The 21,606-nt window shown below is 42.0% G+C and overlaps 1 protein-coding gene across 8 annotated transcripts in view; it reads left to right on the forward strand.

Moving 5' to 3' along the window:
- Positions 1-21,606, forward strand: part of ZNF608 (zinc finger protein 608) — a 152,165-nt gene that overhangs the window by 124,864 nt on the left and 5,695 nt on the right. For all 8 annotated transcript variants that reach the window (XM_089491553.1, XM_089491538.1, XM_089491514.1 and 5 more), the window contains 4 exons: positions 10,543-10,630; positions 11,345-13,766; positions 19,388-19,805; positions 20,323-20,495. In XM_089491553.1, the coding sequence (XP_089347679.1) occupies positions 10,543-10,630; positions 11,345-13,766; positions 19,388-19,805; positions 20,323-20,495 (3,101 nt within the window). The remainder of the gene's footprint in view (positions 1-10,542; positions 10,631-11,344; positions 13,767-19,387; positions 19,806-20,322; positions 20,496-21,606) is intronic.

Here is a 21,606-nt window from a genome sequence, read left to right on the forward strand (position 1 = left end):
TTACATTAGAATCCTCTATTTCTGCAGAGGAGCTGAAGGTATTATATATGCTGCTCCATTATTTATTCTGAGAACAACCCTTGAGGAAGTTTAAGCTAACAGCTAATCTAGGGTCACTCAGTTCAAACAATTTTTTCAGGAATTCAGGGTAAAAAAGTTATTTATTCTACTCATAGATTTTTTATTTTTAAATATGTCCTGACACTGTTGTTGTATCCGTCATTAAACTTGAGTTTGAGTAGACCTGAGTTTCTCAACTAAGGTTCTGGAACTCTAGGGTTCCATGAGAGATCACCAAGGTTTCCACAAGAGAATGTGACTCTACAGGTTTTCTAGGGCCTTTAGAATGCAAAGATGTTTTGGTCATTGAGGCCCTGTATGGACCTGCCTGAAAGACTGGCATGGGTGTGGAGTCGTGCCATCATGTCCAGATGACACATGCCTTGGCTCCGCCCCCATGATGCCGCATACCACTCCTCACGGCATGCAGTGTCATGACGCTCCAAATGACGCAGCGCTGAAGGAGTGCCATATAGTTGCACCACCGTGGCTATGGCGCCCTTTTGAGGGTGCAAAAAGGAGCTGCTTTTTGCAGTTCCTTATTTCACCCTCAAAAGTCCAGATTGGGGCGCGGCTTGAGGTTGTTGTGATCCCTATCAGGCTAGGATAGAATCATAGAATCATAGAGTTGGAAGAGACCCCAAGGACCATCCAATCCAACCCCCTGCCATGCAGGAAATCTAAATCAAAGCATCCCCGACAGATGGCCATCCAGCCTCTGTTTAAAGACCTCTAAGGAAGCAGACTCCACTACACTCTGAGGGAGTTTGTTCCACTGTCGAACAGACCTTACTGTCAGGAAGTTCCTCCTAATGTTGAGGTGGAATCTCTTTTCCTGTAGCTTGCATCTATTGCTCTAGGTCCTAGTCTCTGGAGCAGCAGAAAACAAGTTATCTCCCTCCTCAATATGACATCCCTTCTAGTATTTAAACAGGGCTATCATATCACCTCTTAACCTTCTCTTATCCAGGCTAAACATCCCCAGCTCCCTAAGTCATTCCTCATAAGGCACAGTTTCCAGACCCTTCACCATTTTAGTCACCTTCCTTTGGACATGCTCCAGTTTCTCAACATTCTTTTTATGTCGTGGTGCCCAGAACTGGACACAATATTCCAGATGGGGCCTGACCAAAGCAGAATAGAGTGACACTATTACTTCCTTTGATTTAGAGACTATACTTCTATTGATGCAGCCTAAAATCGCCTTGGCCTTGTTAGCTGCCACATCACACTGTTGACTCATGTTCAATTTGTGGTCTACTTGGACTCCTAGATCCCTTTCACATGCAGTCTTGTTCATCTGTGCAAGGTTTTTTTCCCTCCCACTTTTGGGTACTTGCACTGTTTGTCTTGTTCCCACTATGACAGTTAGACTATTTTTTTCAGCCCTTTTGCCTTCCAGAATACTGCCTCCCTCCCCCACATAACTCAGTTTAAAGCCCTCCTGATCAAATTTTTGAGACTATTGACAAAATGTTTTTACCAACTGGCATGAGATGCAACCCATCCCTTGCCAGAAGTCCCTCCTCATAGAACCTCAGACCATGATCCAAAAATCCAATTCGTTCTTGGCGGCACCATCTGCAGAGCCAGTTATTTACCTCTGCTATTTTCCTCTCCCTTCCTGGACCATGCCCTTCAAATGGGAGAAGAGATGAGATGAAAACCTGTGCATCCATCTCTTTCAATTTCCTGCCCAAAGTCTCATAATCCCTTATGATATTCTGAAGGCTCTGCCTTGCAGTATCATTGGTTCCCACATGAACCAAAAGAAAGAGGGACAGTCAATAGACTTGTCAGCCTCTCTGTCACATCATGGATCTTTGCCCCAGGGAGACAGCACACCTCCCAAGACATCTTCTCAGGCCCACAAACCACTGGATCAGTACCTCTCAGCAAGGGGTCCACCACCACCACCACCACATGCCTCCTCCGAGGCTTAGCAGTTGCTGTTCCCTTTGGTGGTACTCCCAAGGTCCCCTGCTCTGTCCCTGAAGTCTATCCATGCTGCCCTTCCTCATCATCCTTGATAAATAGATAGATTCAAATCAATTCTATAGCTGCAAGCTCACAGAACTTTCCTTGGTTTCCCTACTTATGTGTGTGACATTGCTCCAACTATCTACTTCTGTTGTATGTGAAGTGACCTCCTCCTCCCCAGCAACTTCCTCTGTGTGTTTCCCATCCAGGACCATATGGTCCGTTCTGGTCAGGAAAACCTCTTGCTCCCTATGTTGCTGAAGAGTATCTACTTGGGACTCCAGCTGCTGTACTTTCTTTTCTAAGAGGGCTACCAACTTGCACTTAGTGCAGGTGAAGTTCCTCACATCTGTAGACAAGAAGACAAACATCCCACAAGTGTTGGAGGTGACTGCAGCAGGTCCCTCAGTGCCCATATTGAAAAGTCTTAAGGAGGCACTGAACAAGTCTGTGGGCTTCCCCTGTTAAACACTAGTGTAAAGAACCCCTGTGGGCCTGGCTTTTGTCCCCAAACTCTGTTAGCGAGCTCTGTCCACTGGGACTATAGTTATGGACAGAGCTCCTGGCTACTAGCTGGTTCCAGAGGCAGATCTCTGACTCACTCCCTCTGAGCAAGTCCCCACAAGCATCTTAAGGGAGCAGTGAACAGAAAAGTGTAAAATTGAAGGAGAGGTCTTCCAACACTGTGCCCAGGTGACCTTCTCCTCTGTACTCCAAACCCTCCTTGACTATAAAAAAATAAAAATGAAAGTGAAAAGAAAAATTTGCATGCTGTTAGGAAAGGGGCAACTTTCCCTGTCGAGCCCTTGAGTCACTGTCAATAAGTGCTGCATCTCTCATTGCCACAGATAATCTCCCATCCAAAATTGACCAAAGTCATTTAAGAGTGAATGACATATTTATGTAAGTTGGTGTCTTCTAGGAGACATTAGAATCGCTAAATTGCACCCTGTCTCTGTTGTATCTAATGTGTGGCCTGAGACAGTGCATCTTAGATAGTAATCCACTTCCTTTATCCCATAGATTTCAGTAGGAGCCATTCCGAACAATCAATTCCATATGTACTATTTATTAAAAAAATTCTTTTATAAAACCCTTCATCTTAACACTATTAGGGCATTTCATAAAATGTAATATTTATTGCAATCAAGAAATAAGAAGAATAGGAATGGGAAGGGTACTTATGAAAGAACTAGACATGATCCTAAAGTGTAAAAATATACAACAGAGTACTAAAGTCAGAATCATCCAAGTCCCCATCACCATATACGGATGTGAGAGATGGACCGTAAAGAAACTTAACAGAAAGAAAATCAGTTCATTTGAGATGTGGTGCTGGAGAAGAGCGTCGAGGATACCATGGACACCCAGAAAGACAGACAAATATCTTGATCAAATCAAGCCTGAACAGTCTGGAAATCAAGATGATGAAATTGAGGCTATCGTGCTTTGGGGACATCATGAGAAGGCATAAATCACTAGAAAAGACAATAATGCTAGGAAAGTTAGAGGGCAGTAGAAAGAGAGGAAGACCGCATGCCAGATAGCTAGACACAATCAAGGGAGGTCACGGGCCCTGAATTACAGGACCTAAGCAAAGCAGTGGGGGAAAGGGAGTCTTGGAGATGCCTAATCCATCACCAGGCGTCATGGTCAACTTGAGGGTAGTTAACAACAACAGAATAAATAGGAGTAGGTGAGTGTGTGCACACTTTTGAAGTCACCTGTTGATGTATGACAACCCCATGAATTTCATAGGGTTTTCTTAGGCAAGGAATGTTCAGAGGTGAGTGCCAATTTCCTTCCTCTGAAATATCACCTATAGCACATGGTATTTGTTGATGGTCTCCCATCCAGTTACTAACCAGGGCTAACCGGCTTACCTTCCAAGATCAAATTGGATCAGTGCCTTTAGGGTACATAGGCTATAATAAGTAGTTACTGACAAATTAATGCTTGGATAAAATAGGTATGAACGTAGCACCAAAAATAAAATACTTTTACCACCAGCCACTGCACCATGGTGAGGGTGTTCTACGCTTGGGGTGTCACAACAGAGTGGGCTGTTGCCCTTGTTTTCACATAATGTAGCAAAGGTTCTTGAAGAAGCCTCCCTTGAGGATCTCGAAGCACATGACGGCTGGTGTAAGGAAGGAAATGTGCTCTTTCCAGTATTTGTATCTCTAGCCATGTGTGGCTTTAAAGATAGTGACTCACACCTTGATTGGCCTTGAAAGTGAATAGGTCTTTTTAACTCCACCTTTAGGCCACTACATTCTACACTAGCTGAAGCTTCCAGGTCTTCATCAAAGCCCCACCACAAACAGCGCAGCACAGGTGCGTTACAGACTGCCTAAAAGCAGCGGTCTGCTGCTGCCACCAGTTGCTGTGTCCGGGAACTGCAGCGGCCAAACCACGTGGTTCCCGGGTGCAGCAAAAAAGAAGCGCCAAAATGGAGCTTCTTTTTGCGCCCCGGAAGTGGCGCTGCGAGGTGCTAGTCATGCACTCGTGGCATCACTTCTGCTGCGCGACGTCCAGACGCTATGCGTCCGCGATGTCAAAATGGCGGCGCCTGTGTAGAACGGGCGCTGCCATTTTGTACGGACCCAGTCCGTACTAGGGTTAGGGGCGTCAGGAAGTGACGCCCCTTCCTAACCCTAGTACGTCCTGGGGACGTACTATACGCCCGTCCGGAACGGGCCACAGTAATCCAATAACCAGAGCATGAAGCACTTGGCCTATTCTTTCCCAGTCCCAGAACAATCAAGGCCAGCTAGCAAACCAGGGAAAGCTGATGAAGTGTGTTCCAACCCATCAAAGGCACCTGGGCCTCAAGGAACAAGAATCAATCAAGGCTACTACTAGAACAGTGATAGTGAAAGTAGTGATCCATGGACTGGTGCCTGTGCACAAGCCATTAGCTGCTGGTCATTGAAGAGTTTCCAGGAAAGAAAGGAACAGTTGTGGTCACTGGGCACAAATGCCAATCTTGACACACTGAAAGAAATTGAGCCCCACATCAGAAAGCTCAAGAAGCACTGCCCTAGAGTACATATCTACTGTTGCAGGGAGCGTATCACCCTTCTTCAAGTGTGTTGAGTGCCCAGTTCCTGAATATAAGGACCATGCAGGGTGTCAGTTTTGGTGGAATTGCATAGGCAGTGCTCCCTTTCATCTAGATATCTCCAACTTCAGCTCCTGTTTCTTGGTGTCAGGCTACAGTGTGGTCAGATTTAAGGGTGATAAGCATAGGCAATGCTTAGTCTGATCTCTTCTGTTACACTATACCCTTTCACACCTCTCTCGTTGGATATAGGGTTTTATAATTAATATCTTGTGTTGGGTATATTTTGAGAAGCCATGATGACCTGTGGAAACTAGGAAGTTAAATGTGTAAGGAGTCACATTGACTTGAGGACATGCAGAGACCTAAACAGTGCTAAAATAAACACTAAATGGGTTTGCTAATCATCCCCCCCCCCCCAGCTCTTTGCATTTTCTCTCATTATAGAGACAAAGGGAGTCCCAATGCAAAGCAATGAGAGACCATACCCTTCGCCATAGTTCCTGATGTATTTCTATTCACCTTTCCTGCCCAACCACCAGGGATTGTCTCAAATCTAATGAATGTTTTGTTACTCCAGAGCTAAAGCTATCAGCGATTCTAGACCTTAGTTAGACCCCTTTAGTCAATTCCATGGGAAAACCATCAAAGCCTTTGTTACACCTTGTGGTAACATCAAGCATCAAGGGGCTGAAATGGGATATAAATATCTGCCCCAGCCATCACCATGGTATTCACAGGTGGGGGAGTGGTTTACAGGCCAGAACTCCATTTCATTTCATTTATTACTGCAAACAGCCAGCATAGAACTCCATTCCATTCTCACTGTATAACCCTTAGACACTGTCTGAGCCACTCCTGTTTCCATGGACCTCTCTTCATGACTGGCCGTTATTGCTCTCTTTAACTTGTGATTCCTCTCTATCCAACCTTCCACACCTTTCTTTCTGATGACCTAATATGGTTCTTGATGTTGCACTGTATTTTCTGTTTCCGTGTCTAAATAAATTTCTAAATAAAACCCTTCTGTTCACTGAAACTGGACTGCTCTCTGCAGTTATTAGTGCTATATACAGCTGAAAAGATCCCCAAAGTTAACCTTCTCTCACAGATCTCCTTTTGAGCTATAATGTCCCCACAATTTCAAAGAGCTACTTGCACTGCTGGTGGGGATCCTCAGTGTCCCCCATCTTTTAGATTAACACTTCCACCTATATTTTATTTTTTTTAAAAAAAAAAACTTTGAGGGGCTTCCTTTCAGAAGACCCATAGCATAAATCTGCCATCTATGCCTGTTTGTTCTATGTCTGTTTTGTAACAGAGAATCCTTAGGTTAGAAAGACTGTGGGGATTCAGTGGCAGAGGAACCACTGTTTCCTATATCCTGGGCAGAAAACAGGATGAGGATATCTCCCCCGCCCTAGTTGTTTTCTTTCAAGGGGGGGGGGGTACAGATCACTTTGTCAGCTCATCCTTGCAGAGATCTGCAGATCCACTGGGTCTAAGGCTTCTGACAACATGCTTTTTTTCAGGTCCTGCCGTTTATACAAGATGGTGTCTAGTGGCAGATATCTTTCTCTGACAATGGATATGCTTTGAGGGTAGAGGGCAGGTTTGCCATCACCAGCAATCCCCCATGGCCACTCTCAATGAGAGCTTAGGTTTTCTCCTTTAAAAAAAAGAAGTGGACGCAGTGGTATTTTTTATGTATGAACAATTTGATGAGTAGCAGGTTTGGTGTCCTTTATGAAGCCCATTTTGAATGTGGATTCTGAAGCCAGCCTTCTGTCCAGCTGAAAGCTATGACAGGAAAGCTATTTCATTCCTCTGTTAATATGTACGTACAGCAAAACATCTTAAGCCATATGGCATACAGAGTAGAAGGGAACCAGGATGGTGTTTTCATTATATCCATTTCCATCTACCACTGTTGTCTTTCCAGTTGCATGCTTCCTGGTGTAGCAGTTTATTCGCTTGACCCACTTCTACAATAGGTTTGCCGAATTAAATGCTCTTACTTCATTGCTTGCTCTCACAGAGCATTCCTGTGACTGAAGAGGGGAGAGCAGATTTTTCAAGGCAATGAATCAATCCTCCTCTGGCCGTTTTCAGAAGGAAATCTTTATTTCACTAATATTCCCTCAGCCATGTACACATCAGTGATTTTTGTTAGAACAATTTTTTTTAATGTAAGGAATATATATGCATCTAATAGAGAAGCTATTTCGCTGAAACTAAAACCACATGAGAAAATATCTTTAAAATGTCATTAAAGTAGTGTTTTATTAAAAAAAATAAACCATTAAAAATAGTGCATCAAAAATTCTGCCTGTATCTTTAAAGTGTAAAAAGTAAGAAATGATTGCTAGAATTAAGGTATAACTGAACTTCAAAAGATAAAGTCTTGGATTTTTTTTCCCTTGACATCTGAAAGTAGTTCACAATTTTCCTGTAAGAAAAATCAAATAGCGCTCTCTCTCTCTCTCTCTCTCTCTCTCTCTCTCTCTCTCTCTATATATATATATATATATATATATATGCACACACACACACATACACACACATATCTGAGGAGGAGCAAGAGTCCAGCAGCACTTATCTCTGTGTGTGTGTGTGTGTGTGCATGTGTGTGTGTGTGCGTGCATGCACACCTTATTTAATGGACAATGTTTATTTTATCAGAAAATACTGGGGGGGTGTTAGGATTTATTTATATCAGTTATTATTGTTATTAATGTTGCCTACTGAACCTTTTCTCTGTATTTTCCCTACGCTTCTTTACTTTCTGATTCTCCTTTTTTTTTTCCTTTTTGCAATTTTGCTTATAACTCTTTACTTTGAGGGCCGAGTAGGTGCTTATTCAATTTTATTCATCAAGCAGGGAGTAACATCATCTGCCCTTTGTCTGACACTTAAAAGCATCCAGAAATAGCTACCTTAGTTTTAATCATCAACTGATTTCAGGTTTTGCTTTACTTCTTGCCAGCCTTGGCATATCACCCAGAGAGCCAGTGGCTCATTAACTCCCTCTATAAGTCATTATGTTCACAGCCAGTAGGAAAACTGCATGGTTGTTGAGTATTTTTTTTTTTTCTTTTCTTTCCTCTGACCTAAGAATTTTAATGTTATCTGGAGTCAGGCCTGGTTTTATATGGAGAGCATGCAGCTGAGCAGAGAGCAACCTTTCATCACATGGACCAGCCTAGTTAGAGCAAACAAACCGGAGTGAGCTTACAGAAGCAGGAAGCATTTAGCCTCTCCCATGGCAGAGTATATTCTTGGCTGGGCCGCCTTGCCTTGCCTTCCCCCTCCCCCTACTGCCTCTTGCTTGCACCAGATTGTGGTGTTACATCACTATTTTCCTTTGCTCTTTGTGGCCTGTGCTGCAGTGTTGGGCTTGGCCAATGAGACAGCAGCCTTTCCAGCCTGCGCCAGCCAATCCAGAATCTCCCTTTGCTGGAAATATGAAGCCCTTAGGGGAAGGCAATAACAAAAGCCTTTCACTGCAGACAAATGTTAAGTGTCTGTGCAGACTTTTTTCCTGTTTTTAATTTTATTACTCCCAAGAATGGAGGGGCTTGTTGTTTCTTTCATGTTTCCCTTTCAAGCAATTTTAATTATACATTTGTGCTACATCAGAGACTCGGGAACAAAGTGATTCAGCCTATTGCATCTTATGCTAAAAATGCGGTCACCTTCTGGCAATACCAATATATTCCAGGGCTGTAAATATAGCTGACATGCTGAAGAATTTTAAGCAGTTGGAAAGGTCTCTGACACCACACGCAGTGCCCTAGAGAGTAAATGATGAGAAAAACAGACCACTCTCCCCCACCCCCTTTTCCAGTTTTATCGGGTGTCTTTCCTTTCTTTTCTTTTCTTTAAGGGGTGGAAATGAAGTGTGTTTTCCCAGCTGTTACATTTGGTAAGAGCCAAAAGAAGCATAAAAATAAACTATTTTAATTGCTGTTAGTCTTACCTCAGCAAAGATTTTATCTTTCATATCTGGAGTTTATGTTTTTTTAAAAACACTGAAACCAGGATACGTATTCTATCTGATATCCTACTGTCATTTTACAATAACAAGCTAAAACCATGCAGGGAACCATTTTTTCCCAGATACGCTGTTGAAAATGCTTAAAGGAAATCCCTTCTTCCCTAGTACTTTAGCTAATAGCATTTCAAAATACTTTCCTGCTGTTAAAAGGACCCAGAGGAAATAAGTTGCAGGTTACATGTTTTCTTTACATTGGTGCAACAGTCTGGGGAAAGTTTAATGCAAAATTAGAAATCACAGTAGTGACGTAAAGCAAGCTGGCAAACTGGGAACATGAGGCACGATTTCATTATTAATTTATTTACATATTATTTCACTGGTTATAAAGCAGGAACTGGAGCTAGAAGATGCAAAGGTCTAGTAAGAGGGGGGAAACTCATTCTGACTTGGCAACTGGTGTTACATATTTAGAAGGGATATCTTTGCAGCTAAATTATATTATTGCTTCAGGCCTATTGGATCACATATTTTAATTCTGAAAAAAGAAATGACTGCTACGTGTATATATACCATATCTAATGAATAAAAGATGTCATTGTGTTCAGTAGCCCAAGAGCCTAATTGTTATAAATGGTTTTTATCTGTGAGAGTAGTGTTGATGAGAAAGCAAATAACAATTGTTTGTTTAATAAAGAATTGGAGAAGAATATTTACTGCCACACTGAATTGCATTTCTTATCTCTTTCCAGAGGAAAAGCATATATAAAGGATGGTATTTAAAGTTGATTTCCTGATACTATCTCTTTGTCTATTTAGATTGTGACTAAGATAAATGAAGGGCATCCCATATCTTGTAAAGAAAATATAGATATTATCTGTGTTTAATGGTATCTAGGGCATAATGTGTATCAAATATGTATAATTTCCAATAAAGAAAATAGTTATATTTTTGTAGCATACACAATATGTACCGTGGCTTTAAAATATATGTAAGTCAGATAAATAGAATCACTATTGTTGTGCTTTTAAAGATAAAACAGATCTTTCACAAGTCACATACTGCTTTTAGCTCTCATTATTGGCACTCCATTTATGTTAGCCGGCTGCCAAACAAAAGCAATTGTGTGCCATAATAGCAAAATTAAGAGGTGACTGTTGCCTTTTTACAGCAGGACATACTGAAAACCATTTCCTTCTCACAGCTGTATCTTGATTACGTTCTCCTTCTGTGACTTGTCTGCACGCTAGCACATATACCTTCCTGTGGATTTTAAGTGGAGGTCACTGAAACCCAAAAAGAGGACACCTATAAACCACAGATTTGAAAGCAAATGAGAATGGAGCTCTGTGTTATTATTGTTGTTGTGTCATTCTATTTTTAAAGAACGTTCAGAGACTCTTGTTCTCACTGTGATAATTTTTGTTTCTCTCTCATCTGCAGGTGTCCTAGTTGTAAATGTTACATGGAGGAATAAAACATACGTTGGAACATTGCTTGATTGCACAAAACACGATTGGGCTCCTCCCAGGTAAGCCTTCGTGTTGAGTCTGTTTTTTCTCTGCTTTCTCTTCTAAATTCTGATAGAAAAACTGAATAGAGAGACTCATAAAAACAATTTTATGTGACTGAAACCATACATGAAAAGAGTACATTCTCAGGTTAGGTGCTGTAAAATATAGATATTAAGGGGAAATATATTATGGTGTTGGAAAGGAGTTCACTATTAAGATTTTCCTTCTTATGCCATAAAATCCTGTGGGAGAAATCCTGTTATGGAAGCCCTCCCCTGATACGTTGCGGGTGGTAATCAGCCAGAAACTTTTTCCATTATCACACTCAGCCTATGGATTGTCTTGCCCAGGGAGGCGTGGCCTGCTTGCCCGGTCTTCTCCATTTCTTCAGGAGGTTAATTAAGATCATTTGACTTTTTATGTTTCATGCTGCTGTTTTAGCTTGATGATTCTGAAGGTCTTATTTTACTTTTACTACATTTTTTGCATTTAACCTTGTTTTATTGTTAACTGCCTTGATGGTTAGGAAGCAGTGTACAAAGGCACATAATGAATGAGAATTCAATCCTCACTCCATTAAAATACATACAGATTTGTCTCACCCATTCTCCTTCTTCAGATGATATGACTCAGGCTGTCTTTTGTCATGCGCATTGTTGGTTTGATGTGTACTCAGTCTGTTGTTTATGGTATTTTTTCCTGTCTACCCAATTCTGGTTTTATTTACATAGGTTTTGTGAATCACCAACAAGTGACCTGGAAATGCGAGGTGGTCGAGGAAGAGGAAAACGAGCAAGGTCTGCAGCAGCTACAACCACACCTGGGACTGATGTTAGCTTTACGGAGTCCAGAGGACTGCAGAACAAGAATAGAGGTGGTGCCAATGGAAAAGGGAGACGGGGCAGCCTTAATTCTAGTGGCCGCAGGACGCCTCCAAATTGTGCCATAGAAGACATAAAAATTAGCCCCTTGTCCACCAATAAAAGGAAAAATAAGCCACCCATGGAACTAGATTTGAACTCCAGTTCAGAGGACAATAAATCTGGAAAGCGTGTTCGTACCAATTCTAGAAGTACTCCAACCACTCCCCAGGGGAAGCCAGAGACTGCTTTTTTGGACCAAGGCTGTTCTTCTCCAGTTTTGATTGATTGCCCCCATCCCAATTGCAACAAAAAGTACAAGCACATTAATGGGTTGAGGTATCACCAGGCTCATGCACATTTGGACCCAGAAAACAAATTGGAGTTTGAGCCTGACTGTGAAGACAAAATCTCAGATTGTGAGGAAGCACTCAGTAATGTGGCACTGGAATGCAATGAGCCAAGCACAAATGTATCACATTATGATCAGCTGAAGGCACCTACGTCTCCTTGTTCATTCAGCACTCCTGGGACACCAAAAGGGAAGAGGGAGCAGGCTAACAGCGGTAGGAATTCTGGGAAAAAGAGGGGTTTAAACAGTGAACTAAACAGCCTGCCAGTCATTTCTAACATGACAGTGACTTTGGAGAACTGTTCAGTGGCAGAAAGCAGTTTAACTACTGAAATGCCCAAACTAGAAGCTGAGGGATTAATAGACAAGAAGAATATGGGAGAGAAAGACAAAGGCAAAAAAGCCAGTAACTGTAAAGTAGATAAAAACCTTTCAAAGCTTAAAGCTGCCAGACCCATTGCACCAGCTCCAGCTCCAACACCACCTCAGTTAATTGCTATACCTACGGCAGCCTTTACAACCACTACCACCGGTTCAATGCCAGGATTGCCCTCACTAACAACTACAGTTGTGCAGGCTACACCAAAGAGCCCTCCTCTAAAACCTATTCAACCAAAGCCCACAATTATGGGAGAGCCAAGCACTGTAAACCCTGCTCTCACATTACTCAAAGACAAAAAGAAAAAGGAGAAAAGAAAGCTGAAGGATAAAGAAAGCAAAGAGAGTGGAAGTCCTAAAATGGATTTGAAGCTGGGAAAGTTAGAGGACACAAAAGGGTCTGGGAAAGAGATTGCCGGGCATTTTTTAAAGGAACATCTCAGCAAAAATGAAGTGTTAGCTAATGGACTGTCAGAATCTCAAGAGAGCAGGATGGCAAGCATTAAAGCTGAAGCTGATAAGGTTTACACTTTCACAGACAATGCACCCAGCCCTTCTATAGGGAGTGCCTCAAGAATGGAATGCAGCACTTTGGTGAATGGACAGCCTTCAATGGCGCCACTGCATGTGTTGACACAGAATGGAGCAGAGGGTGCTGCTGCTAAAACTAACAGTCCTGCTTACTCTGATATCTCTGATGCTGCAGATGATGGTGGCTCTGACAGCAGGTCAGAGGGTATGAGGTCAAAGGCCAGCTCCCCTTCAGATATTATTTCTAATAAAGACAGTGTTGTAAAAGGGCATTCTTCAACCCCTGTACAACCACCACAAGTAAAAGAGTCCCATTCTCCCTATTACCATGGCTATGATCCTTATTATTCCCCAAGTTACATGCACTCTGGACAGGTTAGCACCCCTGCAGCTGGGAACAGCAATAACACGCAAGGAATGAAGATAAAAAAAGAAGCAGAGGAAGAAGCTGAAAAGAAAGACAAGGCCGAGCCAACAGAGCCCAAAAAAAGTGAATCTAACTCCACCAACTTGCAGCCTCAACACCAGTCAGTAATAACTCAGAGGCACCCTGCACTTGCCCAGTCACTTTATTATGGCCAGTATGCTTATGGACTTTATATGGACCAAAAGTCCTTAATGGCTTCTAATCCAGCTTACAGGCAGCAGTATGAAAAATATTATGAGGACCAGAGATTGGCAGAACAGAAAATGGCGCAGAGTGGGAGAGAGTGTGAAAGGAAAGGTGAACTCCCCCTTAAGGAGGCATCAAAAGATGACAAACTGAAAAACATCCCCTCAGCTACTATTTCAAAAGCCCCTTCTACACCTGAGGCCAGTAAAAACACTAAACTAGGGGCATCAGTCCCTAATAAAACTGAAGAAACAAACAAACCACAGATTCTGTCTAATCATCAGCAACAGATTCAGTCAGATAGCTATAAAGCAAAGCAAATGGAAAACCACCAGCTCATAAAGGAAGCTGTGGAAATGAAATCTGTCATGGATTCTATGAAGCAGACGGGAGTAGATCCTGCTACAAGGTTTAAACAGGTAAGACCTCAGGGTGGAGAAGCAATGATTTCAAGCCTAAGGAATTTGAAACAGGTTTAGCCTTCATTCGTATCCACATTTCCCTGGAAGTAAGCCCCTTTGATCATGGTGGGATGCCTGCATAGGCTTGTGCTGTTGGTGTCTTCTTTGCTGCAAGAGTTATTACTGTGCTATCATTTCCTAGCTCTGTTTTACCTTGATGTCAGAATTGCAGCAGAGTTTACAAGAGAACTTCAAGCACAATCTCCCATGACAGAGTCCCATGTTAAATACATTATTAAGCCTATGTGCTGCTTTCACTCTGATGTGTCAGCAGGAACTTCCTGATCTGCTGGTGATTGTTTTTACTCACCTTCAATGACCAGACAAATAGCCAACTGGAAACATGGCAGGATGTACAGTCTCTTTAGAGAGACAGTAAATCCAATTATCCCTGCACTTGAGGTAAATCAATCACACCATTTTGGAACCGCTGCTTGTATAATTAGAGAAGAGCCTCTTCTTGGCTTCCCAATTTCATCATAATTTAGTTTTTATATTTTGCATTTTAAACATCATGCATATATTCTCTTAGTACTTCCCACTACACTGCATGAGAAAAGTTTTGTTCATGGCTAGTTGATCAGTAGGTGACTGTGGACTTTCTGGCCTGATAAATTGTGAAACCACAGCAGGGTTATGTGAAAGGAAGGCTTCTGCCATGCATGCTCCTTAAACTGTGTGCATGAATCCTCATTTATGAGTACAGCTTGACTGTAAGATAGTTCTGCTGAGTGGAAGCCAGTTTCCATTTCCTATAAAAAGAAGGGGTGAGTATAAGTCGCATGCATATAATACAAAAGAAATGTTTTCTTTCTTTTAAATTCTTCCATTCTGTACCTGATGGCAGATATGCTCCTCACCAGTTTGGTTTATCATACTAGGATGTCCTCAGATACAGATATAACACAGCCAAACTTGCAGTTTTGTACTTGCAAAAAATGTTCAAGCACAAAAAGGAGAGGTCTTGCAAGGATGTAAATAACATATCTCCATGTTAATCACTGCTTTTTGCTCTGTCCAATCACAGAAATCTAGTCTCAGGTGCTTTTTACTATGCAGACTAATATTGATCGTGCCAGGTTTGTACACTATTCATCCATTCCCAAACACTGGAATTAACAAACAGAAGTTCCCAGTTTGATAAAAAATATGGCAGTTTTGCTTCTCATTGGTTTTTTTCTCACCGTTCTAGAGCTAGGAATTACCTTAATTAAGAAATCACAGATGGAAATTCCTTTCTGCTAAACATCACTTTAGGCTGCCTTAGTCCATGTTTAATAGGAAAATTCATTAATCTGGATTACCATATATTCATCTATATGTTATGAGTCTGAAGGTTGTTGAATTCACTTTTCTCTGGAAAAACCTGAGATGTCAGTGTATTTATATTGAATTGCATGAAGTGTGAGCATTATCAAGAACATTCTTGATTTTAAAGCTCTGTATAATTTACATGCTTGCTCCTGTCTCGTTAAAATTAGTTATTCCAATAGAATTCTAAGGCTACAGTCTTCAGAAACCACCACAACTAATGTGAAAGCCCAGAGATGTGAAGACTGCCTGGGGGTCAATCCAACATGCCAGGATTTTCAAGCTTGCATTGGGTTAGATCCCAGTTTAGTCACCTTAGGCCTGTTACAGACAGCCAAAATAAAGCTGCTTCGAGTCACTTTGGAGGTATGGTATTTCAATGATACATGCGTCCTAAGCGTCCAAAAGCCGCACCAAAGCCACGCTCCAGTCCTTAGGACTGGAGTGCGGCTTTGGTGAAGCTTCCAGACTCTTAGGACTCATGCATCATTGAAATACCATACCTCCAAAGTGACTCGAAGCAGCTTTATTTTGGCTGTCTGTAACAGGCCATAGAGACCTACTGAAATCAGTAGGGCTTACATTAGTATGGTTAAATCTACATGTAATGCCTTATTTTCTGGAATGAACTTGGTGCCTAACTAAATATAGGTACAGAATAATTAATTTTGTCTCATTGATTACAGTATTTGTAGTCCATTTTTGAAGGCTTCAGCATTACTAACCCTACATAAGGAAATGCTGAAATATACTCATACTCCTTAATTATGCATGCATCCTGGAGAAGTAATCCAGTTTCATACCACTTTAAGTGCTGTAGCTCCAGCCTATGGAATCCTGTAGTTTTACAAGGTTTTGAGCCTTCTCTGCTAGCTCCTGACAAAACTACAAATCCCAGGATTCTGTAAAATAGACAGTTAAAGTGGTGCCAAATTGTATTATTTCTCCTATGTAGATTAGTGGTTCCCAACCTTTTCTATGCTCCACACACCTAGGAAATGTTTGATTAATGTTCGCACCTCCTACAAAAGTAATACCACATTTGAAGATGAAGACATCTAATTTCTAATTTTGTAATCAGAAATTGAACCACATATAATACTGCGGGTGAACAAATTGAACTTAAAAAACCAAGCTTTTAACTCAATACATAAAAGGCAAATTTAAATTGAACAATTAAATTCTAATTGATTCAGAAGAAAATGTAAACAGTAAATCACAGTTGTGAACATAACATTTATTTACTTCTTTGCGCCTCCTTCTAACATGATTTTAGAAAAACGTGTCACTTTCTTGCAGATTGCAATCCACAGGTCTGCCTATGGATTCTGGACACTCCAAGTTTTTTTTTCTTGACTGACAAAAGTGAACTTAATATAGATTCAGATTAGTATCTTTATCACACCCCCTAAAATTCCTTCCCCCGTACCCCCTGGGAGTATGGGTACCCCAGGTTGGAAACTCCCTCGTGTAGATGCACCCTAAAGTGTTTCTGTTCTCAGCCTTTCTGGTGGAGACCATGAGGGGTTTTTTTTATTCCTGTGTGATAATGCTGAGCTGTGTACAGGCCACTTTCCAAATAGCTATTTCAGGCGTGGCCCAAGAAGCTGGAACATACATGAAAGGACCTGTTCCTTGAACAGCACTTCGCACTGCCTTCTTGACTTTAGTTTCAAAAAAAGATTGGCTGTGAGGCAAAGATTTTAGCTGAAAGTGAAGAAGTCTAAAGTTTTTCCTAGTATGGATATAGTTCTTTCATCCTGGTCATTCTTTGTAACCCTAGTTAGGAATTGGTTATTGTGTGCCTTCAAGTCATTGTTGTGTGCCTTCAAGTCATTTTATGGCAATCCTAAGGTGAACCTATCATGGTGTTTTTTTGGCAAGTTTCTTCAAAGGAGATTTGTCATTGCCATCCTCTGAGCTTGAGAGAGTATGATTTGCCCAGGGTCACCCAATGGGTTTACATGGGCCAAAGGGTGCTCAAAGATGGCTCCTTTTCATCCTGGAGAGAAGTGACCAGTGGGGTCCCAAAGGGCTCTGTCCTGGGCCCAGTGTTACTCAACATCTTTATCAATGACCTGGATGACAGAATTGGGAGCATACTTATCATATTTGCAGATGTCACCAAATTAGGAGGAATAGCTAATACCCCAGAGGACAGGATCAACATTCAAAATGACCTGAATAAACTAGAAAGCTGGGCCAAAGCTAACAAAATGAAATTCAACACAGAGAAATGTAAGGTACTGCACTTAGGGCAGAAAAATGAAATGCACAGATATAGGATGGGGACACCTGGCTGAATGAAACTACATGTGAAAGGGATCTGGGAGTCCAAGTAGACCACAAGTTGAACATGAGTGAACAGTGCAATGCGGCAGCTAAAAAGGCCAATGCAATTTTAGGCTGCATCAATAAAAGTATAGTGTCTAGATCAAAAGAAGTAATAGTACCACTGTATTCTGCTTTGGTCAGGCCCCACCTGGAATATTGTGTCCAGTTCTGGGCACCACAATTTAAAAAGGACATTGAGAAACTGGAGCCTGTCCAAAGGAGGGCGACTAAAATGGTGAAAGGTCTGGAAACCATGCCCTATGAGGAACGACTCAGGGAGCTGGGATGTTTAGCCTGGAGAAGAGAAGGTTAAGAGGTGATATGATAGCCCTGCTTAAATATTTGAAAGGATGTCATATTGAGGAGGGAGCAAGCTTGTTTTCTGCTGCTCCAGAGAACAGGACCCGGAACAATGGATGCAAGCTACAGGAAAAGAGATTCCACCTCAACATTAGGAAGAACTTCCTGACAGTAAGGGCTGTTCGACAGTGGAACAGACTCCCTCGGAGTGTAGTGGAGTCTCCTTCCTTGGAGGTCTTTAAGCAGAGGCTGGATGGCCATCTGTCGGGGATGCTTTGATTTGGATTTCCTGCATGGTAGATGGTTGGACTGGATGGCCCGTGCAGTCTCTTCCAACTCTTTGATTCTATGATTCTATGGTCGAGCCAGGATTCAAACCCTGGTCTCCAGAATCATAGTCCAGTGCTTTTTATTTGTTTATTGTTGGTAGTTTCTATTTTAAACTTTTCCTAGTGAGCCCAAACTTAAATGAACTTAACTTCTTTACTTCTGCCTCTAAAACAGTGCATATTTTTAATCATAGTTTGGATTAAGTTCAGCCACTTATATTTATACATTTTCATAAATAAGCCAAAATATACAGTTTCATCTACTAAGTTACATGTAGTGACGTTCTTTTACAAAAAAAATAATAATGAAATAAACGATGGGTTTAACCAGACTGACTGAAAAGTTCCAGGTTTTGTTCCTGTTCTTTCTGATTTTATACTGGGTTAATGCCGTGGCTCAAGCAGTTAAGACGCTGATTCTCTTGATTACAAGATCATCAAGAACATCAAGGCCCAGGTGCCACATGATGGAGTGAATTTCCATCACTAGTCCCAGCTTCTGCTAATCTCACAGTTCAAAAGCATGCAAATACAAGTAGATAAATAGGTACCGCTATTTACCACTAGATAAACAGGTACTTTGGTGGGAAGGTAAACAGCGTTCTTTGCAGTCATGCTGGCCTCATGATCACAGAGTAGTCTTTGACAACGTTGGCTTTCCGGCTTAATAACAGAGCATCACCCCCTACAGTCAGGCACGACTTGACAACCTTATCAAAGGGGAATACCTTTACCTTAACTAAAATAACATGACCTGGGAGCTGGTATAAAAAGTACTAGGAGCTGACAGAAAACTTTCTGGGGTAAAAAAAATATTAATGGATATCAAAATTAAAATTAGAAAGAAGAAGAATAAATCTGGGACTTTCTGCTCTTTTAAATCAGTCTTGATGCACTCTAAGGTTATGCCTGATTATTTTAAGTGTTATCTGTATTTCAGGTTTTCACCAAATTGTATTTTCTAGCTACAGATTTCCAAAAATGTTATTTTTCTAGGGCCGACAGAATGTAATTACTCAAAACTAAGCTCCTGTCCTGTGCTGCCTAGCAAAGTGCTTTTGCAACTATACTAATACAGTTTTCATGTCATATGGCAGTGGGCCAGCTTTTCCATCGAATGAACACTGAGCATAAAGTAGCTCTTAGGTTGTGCCCCCCTCACTTTTTCTGTGTGTGTGTGCGCGCGCGCACACACACACACACACACACTGCTCTGCTGGAGTAAAGTAGCTGTGAACATGTTTCTTTTATACACTACATTTTTAAAAATGAACTAACGTTCCCCCCCTTCTCCTCCTATATTAGGACCCAGATACAAGAACGTGGCATCATTATGTATATCAACCAAAATATCTTGATCAGCAGAAAACAGAGGAACTAGAACGAGAAAAAAAGTTAAAAGAAGACAGCCCCAGAAAAACACCTAATAAGGAAGCCTCCTTCCCCAACCTTCCTGTCTCATTAAACAGCATTAAAGAGGAGCCTAAGGAGATGAAGCGTTCTGATTCCCAGTCGCTGGAGGAGAACAAGATAAAAAATGATGATCGAAAGACTCCTGTAAATTGGAAGGAGTCACGGGGTGCTAGAGTGGCTGTTTCCTCTCCAATGACTCAGCATCAGTCATATATACAGTACTTGCACGCTTACCCTTATCCACAGATGTATGATCCTAATCATCCTGCATACCGGGCTGTATCTCCTGTTCTCATGCACAGTTATCCAGGTATGTATTGAAATTTGGTGAAGCAGGCACAATTGAGACAGTAGCCATTCTATTTGACACCCCCTTTTAGTAGCAAAATAAAATTAGAAGTTTCACAGTTGAGATTTGTTTTACAAAGTTCTAGGAGTGAAAGAAATTTAACAAAAGCTGTTACTTTTTTATGAACTGTCAACATTCCCAGATACAGAAACAGTGAGGATTCATTGACATTCTGGTATGACCATTATGCTGAAGGATAGTTTATTGCCTATAAAAATATTCTAAGCACTTACTGTCAGAACCATTATGCTTACTATTTGTTTCACTTTAAAGGACCCATAAATGCTGGAAATGGCTCTAAGCTCAACCCTCTTTATAACCCTCCATTCATTAGCATGAATTATATGAGGTGCGGGAGGAAAATCAGATTGCTTGCATATTACTTTTGTAATCTGAATTGGATGTATTTAGAGTTGTCACCACCACCACCCCCCAATGTAAACAGTTACTTGATATGACATTTATTGTTTATCTGCAGGGGCCTATCTCTCGCCAGGATTTCATTATCCTGTTTATGGGAAGATGTCCGGGAGAGAAGAGGTGGAAAAAGTCAGTACCAGCCCTAGCATCAGCGTAAAATCAACCACTGAATCTAAAGCACTGGATTTGTTGCAGCAGCATGCCAACCAGTATCGCAGCAAGTCTCCCGCTGTAAGACATCTCTTATTGCTTTAGAACTGTGTATATTGGGTACAATCAGAGTGGTGGGTCTTTGGCAGCATGCTTCTAAAATATAAATAATAATAATAATAATAAAAATTTTATTTATATACCGCCCTTCTATAAAACCAGGGCGGTGTACAGCATTCATAAAACACATACAGTTATCAATACATAACACAATAAAATACAATAAAAACATTCTAGCCAGCGTGCCACTGCTGACGTAGAGGGCAGGGAGGGGTTAATCGGGGCTTGCATCTGGGAATGCTTGTTTAAATGAGAAGGTCTTCAGCCCCTTTTTGAACTGGGCCAGGGAGGTAGCCGAGCGGAGCTCAATGGGCAGGGAATTCCAGAGGGTAGGGGCCGAGATGGAGAAAGTCCTCTTTGAGGTAGAGGCTAGTCTGGCCCCTGGGACCCTCAATAGCTGCTGCCCAGATGTTCTGAGAGTGCGGGGCGGATTGTATGGGGAGAGGCGGTCCTCGAGGTATCCTGGGCCCAAGCCATTTAGGGCTTTATAGGTAATAATCAACACCTTGTATTGCGCCGGGAAGCGAATAGGCAGCCAGTGCAAATCCTTAAGCACTGGTGTTATGTGACTGGCTCTGGGTATGCCAGTAACCAGTCGGGCTGCCATATTCTGCACTAATTGAAGCTTCCGGGTATGGTACAAGGGTTGCCCCATGTAGAGCGCATTGCAGAAATCCAAGCGAGAGGTTACCAGAGCATGTACTACTGTTTCAAGGTCCCTCCGGCCCAGGTAGGGACGCAGCTGGCGTATCAGCCGAAGCTGATAGCAGGTGCTCCTGACTGTCGCATCCACCTGTGATGTAAGGTGGAGCGACGAATCAAGGAGCACCCCCAGACTGCGCACCGAGTCCTTCACAGGAAGCGTGATCCCGTTCAGGACAGGCAGAACCACCGCCATCCCCGGGCCAGGAGAACCTATCACGAGCACCTCCGTTTTCTCTGGATTCAGATTGAGTCGGTTTTCCCTCATCCAGCCCATTACCGACTCCAGACAGGCCACGAGAGGAGAGATGCCATCCCTGGTCACTTCCTCAGTCGGAGACATAGAGAAAACTATTTGGGTGTCATCAGC

The sequence above is a fragment of the Sceloporus occidentalis genome, unplaced genomic scaffold (assembly GCF_023333645.1).
Source record: "Sceloporus occidentalis isolate IW3139 unplaced genomic scaffold, rSceOcc1.0.p SCAF_1, whole genome shotgun sequence".
NCBI lineage: Eukaryota > Metazoa > Chordata > Lepidosauria > Squamata > Phrynosomatidae > Sceloporus > Sceloporus occidentalis.